This window comes from Balaenoptera acutorostrata, chromosome 10 (genome assembly GCF_949987535.1).
Source record: "Balaenoptera acutorostrata chromosome 10, mBalAcu1.1, whole genome shotgun sequence".
NCBI classification, from domain to species: domain Eukaryota; kingdom Metazoa; phylum Chordata; class Mammalia; order Artiodactyla; family Balaenopteridae; genus Balaenoptera; species Balaenoptera acutorostrata.
This window is the reverse complement of record NC_080073.1, coordinates 14,956,797-14,969,375: the sequence shown is the minus strand read 5'-3', so window position 1 is coordinate 14,969,375 and position 12,579 is coordinate 14,956,797. Positions and strand designations below refer to the sequence as shown.

The window sequence follows — 12,579 nt, the reverse complement described above, 5'->3', positions numbered from 1 at the left end:
ATGACCATGCTCCTACATGACCCTCAGGTACAACTACTAGAGTTCTGGACTGGGTGTCCTAAAATTAAATCTTAACATGATGAGGTTTTTGCTTTATGTATTCATTTGCACATTTAAAAAACACAGAATTTCACCTAAAACATAAGTACCGAACTCTTCCTCCTCCCTTCCTCCAAATCTTTCTTTCTTAACAATTCAGTCCAAATGCCATGAAGTAGGGCTCAGTAAGGTAGGCATCCACATGAATGTGGAAGATGAGCACCAGAGTAGCCCAGCATGAGTTGTTGGAGCCTAAGAGTGGTGAGCAAGTCAGGCATGCAGGACAAGGGGTAAGGCAGCGGTGGCCCAGTGGAGTGGCAGAACCCGAGGAAGGTGAGAAGGGCATGCCCTTACTGAGGTGGCCTGGCACAGGCTATCAGAGTCTGAGAAGCCTGAGGAGGGTTCCATTGCCAGGAGAGGGTGGTGAAGATAGAAACCTGGAAGCTAAGCGAGTAAGGACAGAGTCTCCACAGGGAAAGGGCATTCCAGGGTGAGGTGTTAGATCCTCAAGGATGTGAGAAAGTTATCCACTTTGGAATATAACTATGCACAGAGTGTCAGAGGTCAAGTGTAGTGAAAGACAGCATCCACACAGGACGGAGACCCTGCACAGGGTCAGAACATGAGTGAGGTGAGGAGGTAGGAGACAGCTTACAAGTGGTGTCAAGGAAGGTATGGGAGTAGAACTTGCAGCAGGTATCAGAATCTGTACAGGGTGAAGAGGAGCTTCACAAAGGGGAGAAGGTGGTGACAGTAACTGGAGGTTAGTTACATACAAGGAGATTGAACAAATTCATAAATACACTGAGAATAGTGGAAACCAGGGTTCTCACAGCTGGAATAGGGAGTTAAAAATATAGACAGAGGACTTCCCTGGTGGCTCAGTGGATAAGAATCCGCCTGCCAATGCAGGGGACATGGGTTCGATCCCTGGTCTGGGAAGATCCCACATGTCATGGAGCAACTAAGTCCGTGAGCCACAACTACTGAGCCTGTGCTCTAGAGCCCGCAAGTCACAACTACTGAGCCCACATGTTGCAACTACTGAAGCCAGCGCGCCTACAGCCTGTGCCCTGCAACAAGGGAAGCCACCACAGGGCGAAGCCCGCGCACTGCAACGAAGAGTAGCCCCCGATCACCACAACTAGAGAAAGCCCGAATGCAGCAACAAAGACCCAACACAGCCAAAAATAAATAAAATTTAAAATATATATATAGACAGAAAAAAACCTGTAATAAACCCACTATAAATCATCATAGATAGATAGAAGTATGGAATAAGAATATATACACACACACACATATATACATATTTACATAAATATATGTCTGTATATAAAATTATACATATGCATACTTACATGTATTCATATGTGTTTATAAATTCATATAAGTATCTATATGTATGTATTCATACATATAATCTATAAAAACCCCCCCCACACACACACATACACTGAAAATCCTCAGAGCAAGAACACCTCAATAACAATAAGTACACTTAGTTCCAGATCATGCTTTCTAAATACCATTCTCTAATAAAAGGAACAAGCTTTTCTTAGGGAAAAAAAAGACTACTTCAATGGCTGGAACAGGAGAAATGCAAGGTGATTCTGGAACACTTTCTTGTACCAGAAAGTAAAGAATAGTATAGAGAATGATAGGCACATGTCAAAAAGATGAAGAAACCAGCTTGAATGGCTTCTGCTGGCCAAATCAGTGACAATTTGGGCATCAAAATAAACAGTAATGGATAACTTTAATAAAATAAGAAACGATGGATTCACAGTGATAGAGTAGATCATACTGATAGAAATATATAAATAAAAAATTTAAATGTTCAGTAAGGAACACTATATTTACATTGTCTCAAAGTCCCTAACCACAAAATGTTTACCAATTATAAAGGGGGAAAAGAAAGCAATTTTATAGTGGAGAAGTCTGGCAGGCAGCATGTCAATCAAGTGATCAACGTTAACTTCAGCAGAAATGGGACAAATAGAAGCCCTGCACTATCTGGTAGGATACAATCTGAAGCACACAGCATTCCTGAATCTAACTGTAATGAAACAGCAGACAAAGTGGTGCACCCGTGGGTGAGGGGAATGGAGGGACAAGATGGAAGACAACGTGATCAATATACTCTGGCTGGTAGGGACCAGTCTTTTTCATGGTGATAATTTTAAAAAATAAGAGCCAGTTTTCTCATTGGTTTTATTATTGTTTTTTAAAATCTTTATAGACCCTTTTTATTACCCATACCCTCAGCACACAGCTCCTACCAGGACCCTTACCCTGTCGTCACTCAGATAAGCCCAAATTGAGTGAAACTTTACCAGATCAGTGCCTTGTAATTTTCGAAGGTACCAAGGTGAGGAAAACCAAGGAAAGACTGGGAAATTGTTCTGCATTGAAGGAGACTAAGAGGAGAAAACAATTAAATGAAATCTGTGATTCTCTACTGGATCTTTTTGCTATAAGGATTTTATTAGGGAAAATGGAGAAATGGGATCTGAAGATTAGATGCTAGTATTGAATCAATGTTAATTCACTGATTTTGATCATTTTATTGTATCCTTTGTAGGAAATATAAACTAATTTATTTGGGATGATGTAGCATAAATTTGCAAAATCACTCTAAATGGCATAGAAAGAAATTTTTTGTACCATTTCTGAAACATTTTCCATATGTCTGCGATTGTTTCAAGATAAAATGTTTTTAAAAATATGTATTGACTTGATGTCTAATTCAGACTTGCATTCAAAACAGGGTCAAGTTTTTTCATGTGGTGTAATTCTTTTCTTTTTCCAGGTGATGGTCATTTGAGCCGTCCTATTTTTACCCAGGAACCACAAGATGTTATTTTTCCATTGGATTTGTCAAAATCTGAAATCATCCTGAATTGTGCTGCTAATGGTTACCCTTCACCCCATTATAGGTAAAGTTCTACTTCTGAGTACCACATTGCTTGTTTTTTTTTTTTCTTTGTCTTCGGGGTAAAATATACACACAATAAAGTGACTTAATTTGAAGTGTACAGCTCAAAGAATTTTTACATAGGTATACAGGGGCATGCCCACCACTCAAATGAAGATATGGACATTTCTGGTACGGCAAACTGTTCCCTCATGCCACTTGCCAAAGATGACTACCCCACCCCGACCCGCAGCAACCACTCTTATGACTTATTGATTAGGTCTGCTTAGAACGGTTATTCTTGAGATTGGTGCCATGCAGTGCCATGTTATGGAGAGAATTGACAGAGTTTCCTGAACAAAGAGAGAAAAAGGAAGTTTCCTGAAGGAAGAGAGAAAAAGGAAGTAAAGAAGGAAGGAAGGAAGGAAGGGAGGAGGGAAGGAATACAGGAAAAAAGAAGAAAAAATAAAGGGAAAGGACAGGAAAAGATTTGTTTCCCCAATCTGAAAGACTGTAAAGCACAAGTTCATTTTGTACTCCCTTCCCCACAATTTGGAGCCACTGCCTCAGTTGCCCCACATACAATGACTGTGAAAATGTTCCCCTAAAAGGAATTAATTCAGATGGAAACTTTATTTTATCAGACTAATTTCTGTGGCTCCACTGACATGTCCCATCACCCAAAAAGCACTGGTTTTAGAAAAACATGTTGAAGACAGCTATGTACCATCTAACGCAGAAAAGGAATTTTCATTCTGGGCAAGTAGAAAAATATATATTTGCTCCTCACATATTACCTCTGAAATAATAAGGAAGAAAGTTCTGTAGTGTTTCAGTTCTTAGAATACTGCAGTAAAGGCAGAATCTGATCCACTTTGTGGGTGGACTTCACAAATTTAAAAATATATGCATGTATGTATTATGCTTATATAAATCATAAAGATATTTTGTTGGTAAGAACTGCATATGCAGTGTGAATATAGGAAAAGTAGAATAAATATTAAAATCACTATTGTGGCTTTGGGATTTTAAAAGCATTTTTTTTAAGTCTTAATTTTTAGTAGTTAAGTTAAATCATCACACACAAAAAGCAACAATTTCAGTCCATTTTGGCAAAATAAGCTGGCTTGGTGTGATTTTTATGTTCCATTAAAAATACCAAATTTCTATGTATAATTACTTTGATCTTAAGATTGTCTAGATTAACTAGCTAAATGACTTAAATGCACAAAGTTAAAGACAACTCTCCTTTACATTGTATTTTGTCAAAAGAACTTCAGAATTTGTTTTTTTACAACAAAAGAGCTGAAAAACTGTGTCTCACTACACTTTATTAAAGCTTTCCTATCTTTAGGACACCCAAACCAATAAAGTCCATCTGGTTGATAAAGATTACTTAGTTTATAAATTGGTTCACCCAGTTCATGGTTGGTGGTTTGTTTTCCTTAAATAAAGAGTTGTCCTATTTAACTTAAAATTTGGTTAAATATATAAAAACGTGATTAACACATTTTTCAGGATCACCTTACAGTTTAAGTTGGAATTTTATTTTTGAAAGCTAATTTGATTGATCCTAAAGATTGACAGACTTTGTTAGAGAAAGGAAAAAAAAGTATGAATCCCTATAAAATAAGAAACATTTGCTAAGTATAAGTAAGATAAACCATCAGTCAATCATGTACTTAAATAAAAATGTCTATTGGCTTATAACAGGCTGAAAGATATAAAACAGTGGTTCTCACAACAATTGCTAATATTATCTATGAAGAAATACACTGAATGAAGAGACTGCAAATTCCAGTGTTGTGAAATGGCTTCTGTTTCTAACATACTTATAAATTAGGAGGCTAAAGACAGGTAATTTAGATTCTTATTTCCAATCTCCATAACCAGGTTTAGCTCGGCTCTAATATCATGGTATAAAATACTCATAGGCAAGAGGCTTTGAAAAAAGAGTGAGAACAAAACCAAGTTTTTAATGCTTAAATGTCAGACTAAGACCCAATTTTCTTGATAATAAAGCAAAGGGCAGAGGTATTTCAGACAATGCACATTAGAAACAAAATATGAAATTTAGTTTTAATATGATCCTTTCTAACATAAAATTTATTTTTAAAAAACATCGTAACTGTATTCATCTTAGATTGTGTGTGTGTGTATGAAATAGAGGGACAATCTTTATGATTCAGAGTCTAACGTTATTTGAGGTTATTTGGATATAGTGTGAAGCCATACTAAAGAGCCCTTGACTTAGAACCATTCCATATGTGACCTTGGAATAATCATTTCTTTCTCCTGGCATTGGATTCCTTATCCACAAAGTGAGGGTGTGGTTGACTTTAAGGTGTGTTTTATTCCTTTTAGCAAATTCCTTTAGCAAATGAAATCTCATAGGAGAAAATAAGCAATATTTAAAGCAGAACTTTGAAAACAGTTTAAAAGTAACTTGTCTAAAGTCACTTACAGTTGGAGTCAACACCTCCACAGACAGGATTTCAGTAGAAAACAAGAAGATACAGATGTCAGGCAAGTTGGCACAGAAGTTTTCCCATGGAAAGGATCACTCTTTATTCTTTTAAAGACCACGCAACACATGGCAATTAACATCTAACCAGGAAGCTTTGTTAAGGGAAGGAAAATGGGTTACGCAAAAATAGTACTTGGGTAGGATTGCTTATACTTTAAAAAGTTTAGGAAAATCAGATAGTAATGAGCTTAGTTCCAGCTCAGAATATGTCTTTTATTTGGGAAAATGAAGTAACACACACATAAATCATTTTTACATTGGATACACTCTCTATCAGATACACTATCTTTCAATGTCATAGAGGATTTCTAACACATGTTCTCTGGACCTGGTCACAAGAGGAGGCTCCTTTCTGTAATTTAATCTACTCCAGTCATAAAGAGGTTCTTAAGCCTGGAGAAGCTCTAGGTCTCTGAGTAAAAATCATAAAAGTAGTTACTCTGCCCTTCTATTCTTTTTATTCATTTCCTCACTTGATCTTCTTAACAACCTCATGTGATAAAGCAGGATATTTTTATTGTGCAAATTTTATAATTGATGGATGTGATTTTTGGAGAAGTCATTACTTGCACAAGCATACACAGCAAAGGAATGTCAAAGCTAGGCCTAGGACTCTTTCCACAGGGTCAATGGAGCCAAATTCAGTGCACATTACAATCACCCAGAGAGACTACTAAAAAATTTAGATTTTGGAGTTCTTCAAAGGTCTAGGGATGGGCCCGGAAATAGCGCTCCATGTAATTCTAAAGCAAGGCTCAGTTTTGAAAAACACTCACGTGCACACACACACACACACACACACACACACACACACACACACTCGTGCATTATCACAGGCCAGCAAACAAATATAGCCCCCAGCCATTATATTCTTAACTACTCAATAGGGAAGGATGTTCACCAGAAAAAGTTCAAGATTTTAGTTCAAATCCATATGTTTCATGGAATTAATATGATATTAAGGCAGATGCTTAAAATAATCATCTATAGCATATTTCCTAGTTTGCATCATGGGATAATTCTCCTGGGCATGCAATTCTATCCGTAACGTTTGTAAGACAATCACTTGAATTCATTAATACTATTTCTCCATTGATTTAAACATATTAATTAGGACAAAGCCCACACCACGAGTTGAACCCTTAATCTATATGCACAGTTTAATAATCATTGTACCACAGTGATTAGAATGATTATGGGGATACTGTGAAAAATTCATTTGCTGCAGCTAAGCCAACAACTTTGAATTTGTGTTGAAAAACAATTACTGAGCTTAATTAGGAGCATATAATGATGACAGCAGTTATTTCAGTGATTGATTCCAAAATTAAAGAGAGCTGGCAAACTAAGTGCTGTATAGCCTTTGCATTGAAAACGAAAGGGAACACAAAGGTTAAAAGACCATGTAAGACAGTATTACAGTGCTGGCAAGGAGAATATTCGAGGCTTCAGATAGGCCTAAAAAATAATAGTTTTCTCCATTTTCTTCTTCTGAAATTGAGAACGAGAGGCCGAACAAAGTTCTCTAGAAAAAAATTTGGCAGATAGTTCAGGCAAATGAAATATACTATTTTTGACTGTTGTCTTTCAACTTCCTTTATTAAAATGAAGTTGAGGTGCACAAGAACTGGCTAAAGAATTTAAAAGTGACAGAGTTTGTTCAAAACCTCTGGATGATTTGATATCTGGTCAATCACTTCTCATCTTTAATAGGGTAGAAGATTAATTAAGTCCGTATTTCTTTTCTACTGTTGTAGATATTTGCCAGACTTTTTCCACGGGATGTTTCAAAATACTCCTAAAAAAGTCAATGACATTTGGAATAATGCTATAAAATGTCATTCCTTTCTTACAGTTAGCTACCTCTACCAAAATAAGGGGAGAAACTGCAAAGCTGGCATAAACCCTACAAAAATATGATTTGGAAATTGGCTATATTACATAGGAAGAGGCCACTCACTTGTTTTTCTGACTGACTATCTTAATTCAATAGTTTAAAATATCTCTTTTCTTAAATGCTTTATATGACTACACACAGCTTGTGCCCTAGAAATGTACCTGTTTAAGTATATAATATTCTTATTTCAAAATGTATGAATATTTTGATGGAAGTTAGGGGTTGCAAGGTGGTGGAAGTGAGTCCAGTTAAAGATAATTACTGGCTATTCATTCATCTTAAAATGACCAAATGCAATTTCTAAAACATCTTATGTTTCTCTGAAAATAAATATAACTGTTAGGCCTTTCTGATACTTAATTCATGTACAAAAAGATTGCTGACTAATAGGTAAGCCAAGAAACTTTTTGCAGCCTAAAATAAAAACTTCTCAAACTGCATTTGTTTTTGTTAAGGTATAATTTTAGTTTGCCATTTCTAAATACTATTGAAATATTTCTAAATACTGTAGAAATACTGAAAAATATTCAGTATTTCTAAATACTGTTGAAATTAATTTTCCTAATAAGAGACTAACAGAGACAATAATGTTCTAAAGTAGTCTGGTTATTTTTGTTTTGTTATCAGCCTCAAATTGGCATTGTAAAATCTTTGCTGGCTTTCTTTGTGCCATTTCTAATATATTTTTCTTGGATTTCTATGTCTAAATCATTTTTGACATTCAATTTTGCAGTATCAGTTGTGCGAGCTCAGGTATGGTATATGTTATTTGAAAAGTTGCTAAAGGAATAGGGCGGCCAGGCTTATTTGACTGAATGTCTACTTTTTATTTCTCATGTCAAGAGTTCTATTGCCTCTTTGTACACATTTGGGTGAATGTTCATAATCTGTAAAGAGTAGAAGATCTTCAAAATAACCTAGCTATTGATATCACAGAGCTCATGAAGACAATTATCTTCGATGAAACTGGTGGGATGTATCCACATATAACCATGTTTTGTTTCATTTTAAGTCTCAGGAATTACAGGTGCATGTTGTTTAAGACAAGAGTGGTCAGCTCTGTATATTAGAAACATGATTTGATTTTCTTTTCCTTGAAGGTGGAAGCAAAATGGCACAGATATTGATTTTACCATGAGCTATCACTACAGGTTGGATGGAGGCAGTTTGGCAATCAGTAGCCCGCGCACAGATCAAGATATTGGCACGTACCAGTGCCTGGCCACCAACCCTCTGGGAACAATTCTGAGCCAGAAGGCGAAGCTGCAATTTGCATGTGAGTTTGTGGGAAAAATCTATAATCTTTATGTTTGTAAAAATATATTTTTATTATAATCATAGTAGAAAAAAATCCAGCTTTGCCAATCATATGCTCTTTGCGAGCAAATATGAATTTATAGAGGCAAAAAGTTTTAACAGTGTGCATTTTGTGAATTCAGACTCCTGGGGATAGCTGAAATCTGTTTCAAAAAAAGAAGGAAATATCAGTGTTATTGTGTTTTGTGAATTATATTTAGAAACATCTCTGAAAGTTCCAGATATACATATTAAGATAAAGATTATATATATTACTCTTTTTCCTTTTTCTTTTGCATTGGGTATTAGTATGCAGAGCACACGAAGCAAAAGCTGAGGGCAGAGGTGTCTTTTGGGGGAGGCAAGTATTCTCCCAGGAAAAGTGATCATGCATCCACACTTTGATGTAGGTGGAAATAAAGTGGTTGCCAAAGGCAGACTTTATATTAACTGTAACAATGTCCAGCTGCGTCACAAAAATGTCATCCAAATAATTACCTTGGTGACATTTGGGGACATTAGCAGATGAACAATAGACATACTGCTCCTTATATAGTTTTTATGTAGTGTTTCCAGGGGCTGAAATGTTTCATATTGGATCCAGGGAAAGCCTTGTTTTAAAGTAATTACATCTGTTGATATGGATGAAGTAGAAGCCTTAAATGTCTCCTTTTGTACCCCCTCCCTGACCCAATCCCTACCCATGTCCACCTCAGAGGATGTATCAGGGGCCAAAGCGTGAGAAGCTACTCTTTGCAGCCCTCATGAAAAGGTCTATGCTTCTGTTACTTTGAAAAAGTAATTATTTTGAAATTTAAAAAATAAAATATATGTCCAAAGCCCACCTTGTAGAACTGCTTTAGTCATCACTAGATATATAAATTAACAATTGGGTCTGTTTCCCATTGCAGGTCTTGTGTTCCAAATATGCCTTGTTCTACACATAGTTCCCCTATGTTGACCATTCTGGGCATGGCATTGTTTCTGAATATGTATATAAACATATTCAGAAATAAATACACACATACACACACATATGTATATACGTATATATATGCATGCGGTCATAAATATACACACATTATACATATGTACATATATGTATGTGGTCCTATATATACACATGTATACATACACACAAGCATTACTAAGTGTATCTGAATGTATTTATATCTGCAGAAATCAAAGGATAATACAAAAGTTTATAGAGCTAAATGGAATCTGAACAAAGGCTGATGGCTGCTTGAACCTTACGGTAAAGATAAACACAATACTTGATTTCTGCATTTCAGCTAAGACCAGCACTTGGAAAAATAATAGCAAGCAAAATACTAATAAGAAACTTATTTTACAGAAGTAAACAATTGCTCCATAGACTTTCAATGATCCTGCCAAAATAATTATATCTCCTACTTGGATAGGAGATAACCCTAGAAGATACACATGATTTGGATCAGATTGCATATGAATAAATTTGACTTTCTGGCAACGGAAAACACATACAGCACATTTATGTGCTATACCCTGGAGTTTCTCTAAAGCTATGGATTCTATCCATTCTTGAAAATAACTGAATACCTATGATGAAAATTAATGCACTATGCTTTACATGGCCATCTATTTCCTCCTCTTTGTTCCTCTTCTTAAACAAAAAATATATATTTTTAATCCCCTACATTATTTTTTCTCACGTTTTTTCTGCTTTTAAAAATATGTGTAACCAGAAGTTTTTCAAAGTTAAATCATATTTTCTCTTTGCTAAAAAAAGAGGAAAGGTTTAAATTAAGAAGAAATTGTATGCTTTCATTTGGATGAACGGGAAAATCAATTCTTCTGTCCTTGCTGACTTCCTTGTCTCTTCACAAAATTTTCCTTTTTTTGAGTTGAAGGTGCATGACTGTTGATCCCTAAAATCGTTTCTATTACTATTCATGCAGAAAGAAGAATGGCCTACATGCATTAGCTGATCTTTCTCCTGCAGACTTAAAGGATCTTATGTTCCAAGTCTTAAACTTGAAAACAAGAACAAAAACAAAAAAAGAACCACATCATTCTGCCTTTTGTGTCCAGTATCTATAGTGGTCCCATGCCTGAAACATTTCCTACTAGGTCCATGGAGAGATTTGGTTGAGTGTAATTATCTCTTGAATCAACCCTAAACATAACCAACACATTTTAATCACCTATAAAGTATCTCCCTTCATTTCCTGTATTTCATAAGTACTCTTGCCACCTTACTTAAGTCAGTTGTTCATTCCAAGTAGTAAATAACTTCTTTTCAAAAGGTGAAAATACCAGGTCTAGCTTTGTCACTGCTATTATGCAAGTCTGAGTGGTTTACTTTTTGTACAAATGAGCACAAAGATCTTAAAGATGAATCAAAAAGTGTTGATGGGGACTTCCCTGGTGGCACAGTGGTTAAGAATCCACCTGCCAATGCAGGGAACGTGGGTTCGAGCCCTGGTCTGGGAAAATCCCACATGCCATGGAGCAACTAAGCCCACGAGTCACAACTACTGAGCCCACGTGCCACAACTACTGAAGCCCACACGCCTAGAGCCCGTGCTCTGCAACAAGAGAAGCCACTGCAATAAGAAGCCCATGCACCACAATGAAGAGTAGCCCTGGCTCACTGCAACTAGAGAAAGCCCACACGCAGTAAGGAAGACCCAATGCCGCCAAAAATAAATTAATTAATTAAAACATCCTTTAAAAAAGAAAAAAAAAACAAAAAACAAAAAAACACCATAAGTCAAGACATAGACCATGGAAAAAAGCAGAAAGCTTTCTATTAAAAAAAAAAAAAAAAAAAAAAGGTTGATGACTTACAGCCCAGAAGACTCCACTTACAAATTCTTTCTTCTAATCTCATTTAAGAGATACAGGATATTAATTTTGCAAAATAGGTTTTCTGAAATTTCATTCAAAGAAATTACATCTGTATCCACATGCAAATCTATGCATAATCTCATTAATAAGGTTACTTTTCCAAAAAGAGAGGAAGGGAAAGAGAAAGGCAGAGAAATAGAGAGACAGAGAGAAGAGAGTCAGAAAGAAAAAGAGAGAACATAATAGAAGAGAAATATCCAATTGGGAATTTGTTTCGCTATGAAAACATCCTGAACATCACTAATCAGTACAGAAATACAAATCAGAGCCAGAAAATGCTGCTTCACACTCATTAGGATGGCTATTATTTTAAATACACACACACACACACACACACACACGCAGAAAATAACAAGAGTTGGCAAGGATGTGAAAACATTGGAATCCTTGTGCATTACTGGTGCGAATGTAAAATGGTACATCTACTGTGGAAGACAGCATAGCAGTTCCTTAAAAACTTGAACATAGAATTACCACGACACAGCAATTCCACCTCTAGGTAAATGCCCCAAAGGATGGAAGGGACTCAGGCAGATGTTTGTATACCCATGTTAATAGTGGCATTATATATAACAGGTAAAAGGTAGAAAGGACCCAAATGCCCATCAACAGATAAATGCATTAACAAAATGTGGTATAAACATACAACAGAATATTCTTCAACTTTAAAAAGGAAATTTTAAAATTCTATTACATACTACACCATGTATGAACCTTGAAAACATTTTTCTAAGCGAAATAAGACACACACAAAAGGATACTTATTGTAGGATTCCATTTATATGAGGTAAGTAGACTAGGCAAATTCCTAGACGGAAAGTAGAATGGTGGCTTCCATGGACTAGGTGAAGGAAAATGGGGAGTTATTGTTTAATGAGTACAGAGATTTAGTTTGGATTGATTAAAAAATTCTGGAGATGGATGGGGATTATACAACAATGCGAATGTACTTAATACTAAAGAACTGTACGCTTAAAATGGTTTAAATGGTAAAGTTTATGTTATACGTATTTT

At 35.9% G+C, this 12,579-nt stretch overlaps 1 protein-coding gene across 1 annotated transcript in view; it reads left to right on the top strand.

The window, feature by feature from the left end:
* CNTN6 (contactin 6) overlaps nt 1-12,579 on the top strand; it is a 290,431-nt gene that overhangs the window by 137,077 nt on the left and 140,775 nt on the right. The window contains exons 3-4 of the mRNA XM_057555124.1: nt 2,852-2,978; nt 8,481-8,656. Coding sequence (XP_057411107.1) covers nt 2,852-2,978; nt 8,481-8,656 — 303 coding nt within the window. The remainder of the gene's footprint in view (nt 1-2,851; nt 2,979-8,480; nt 8,657-12,579) is intronic.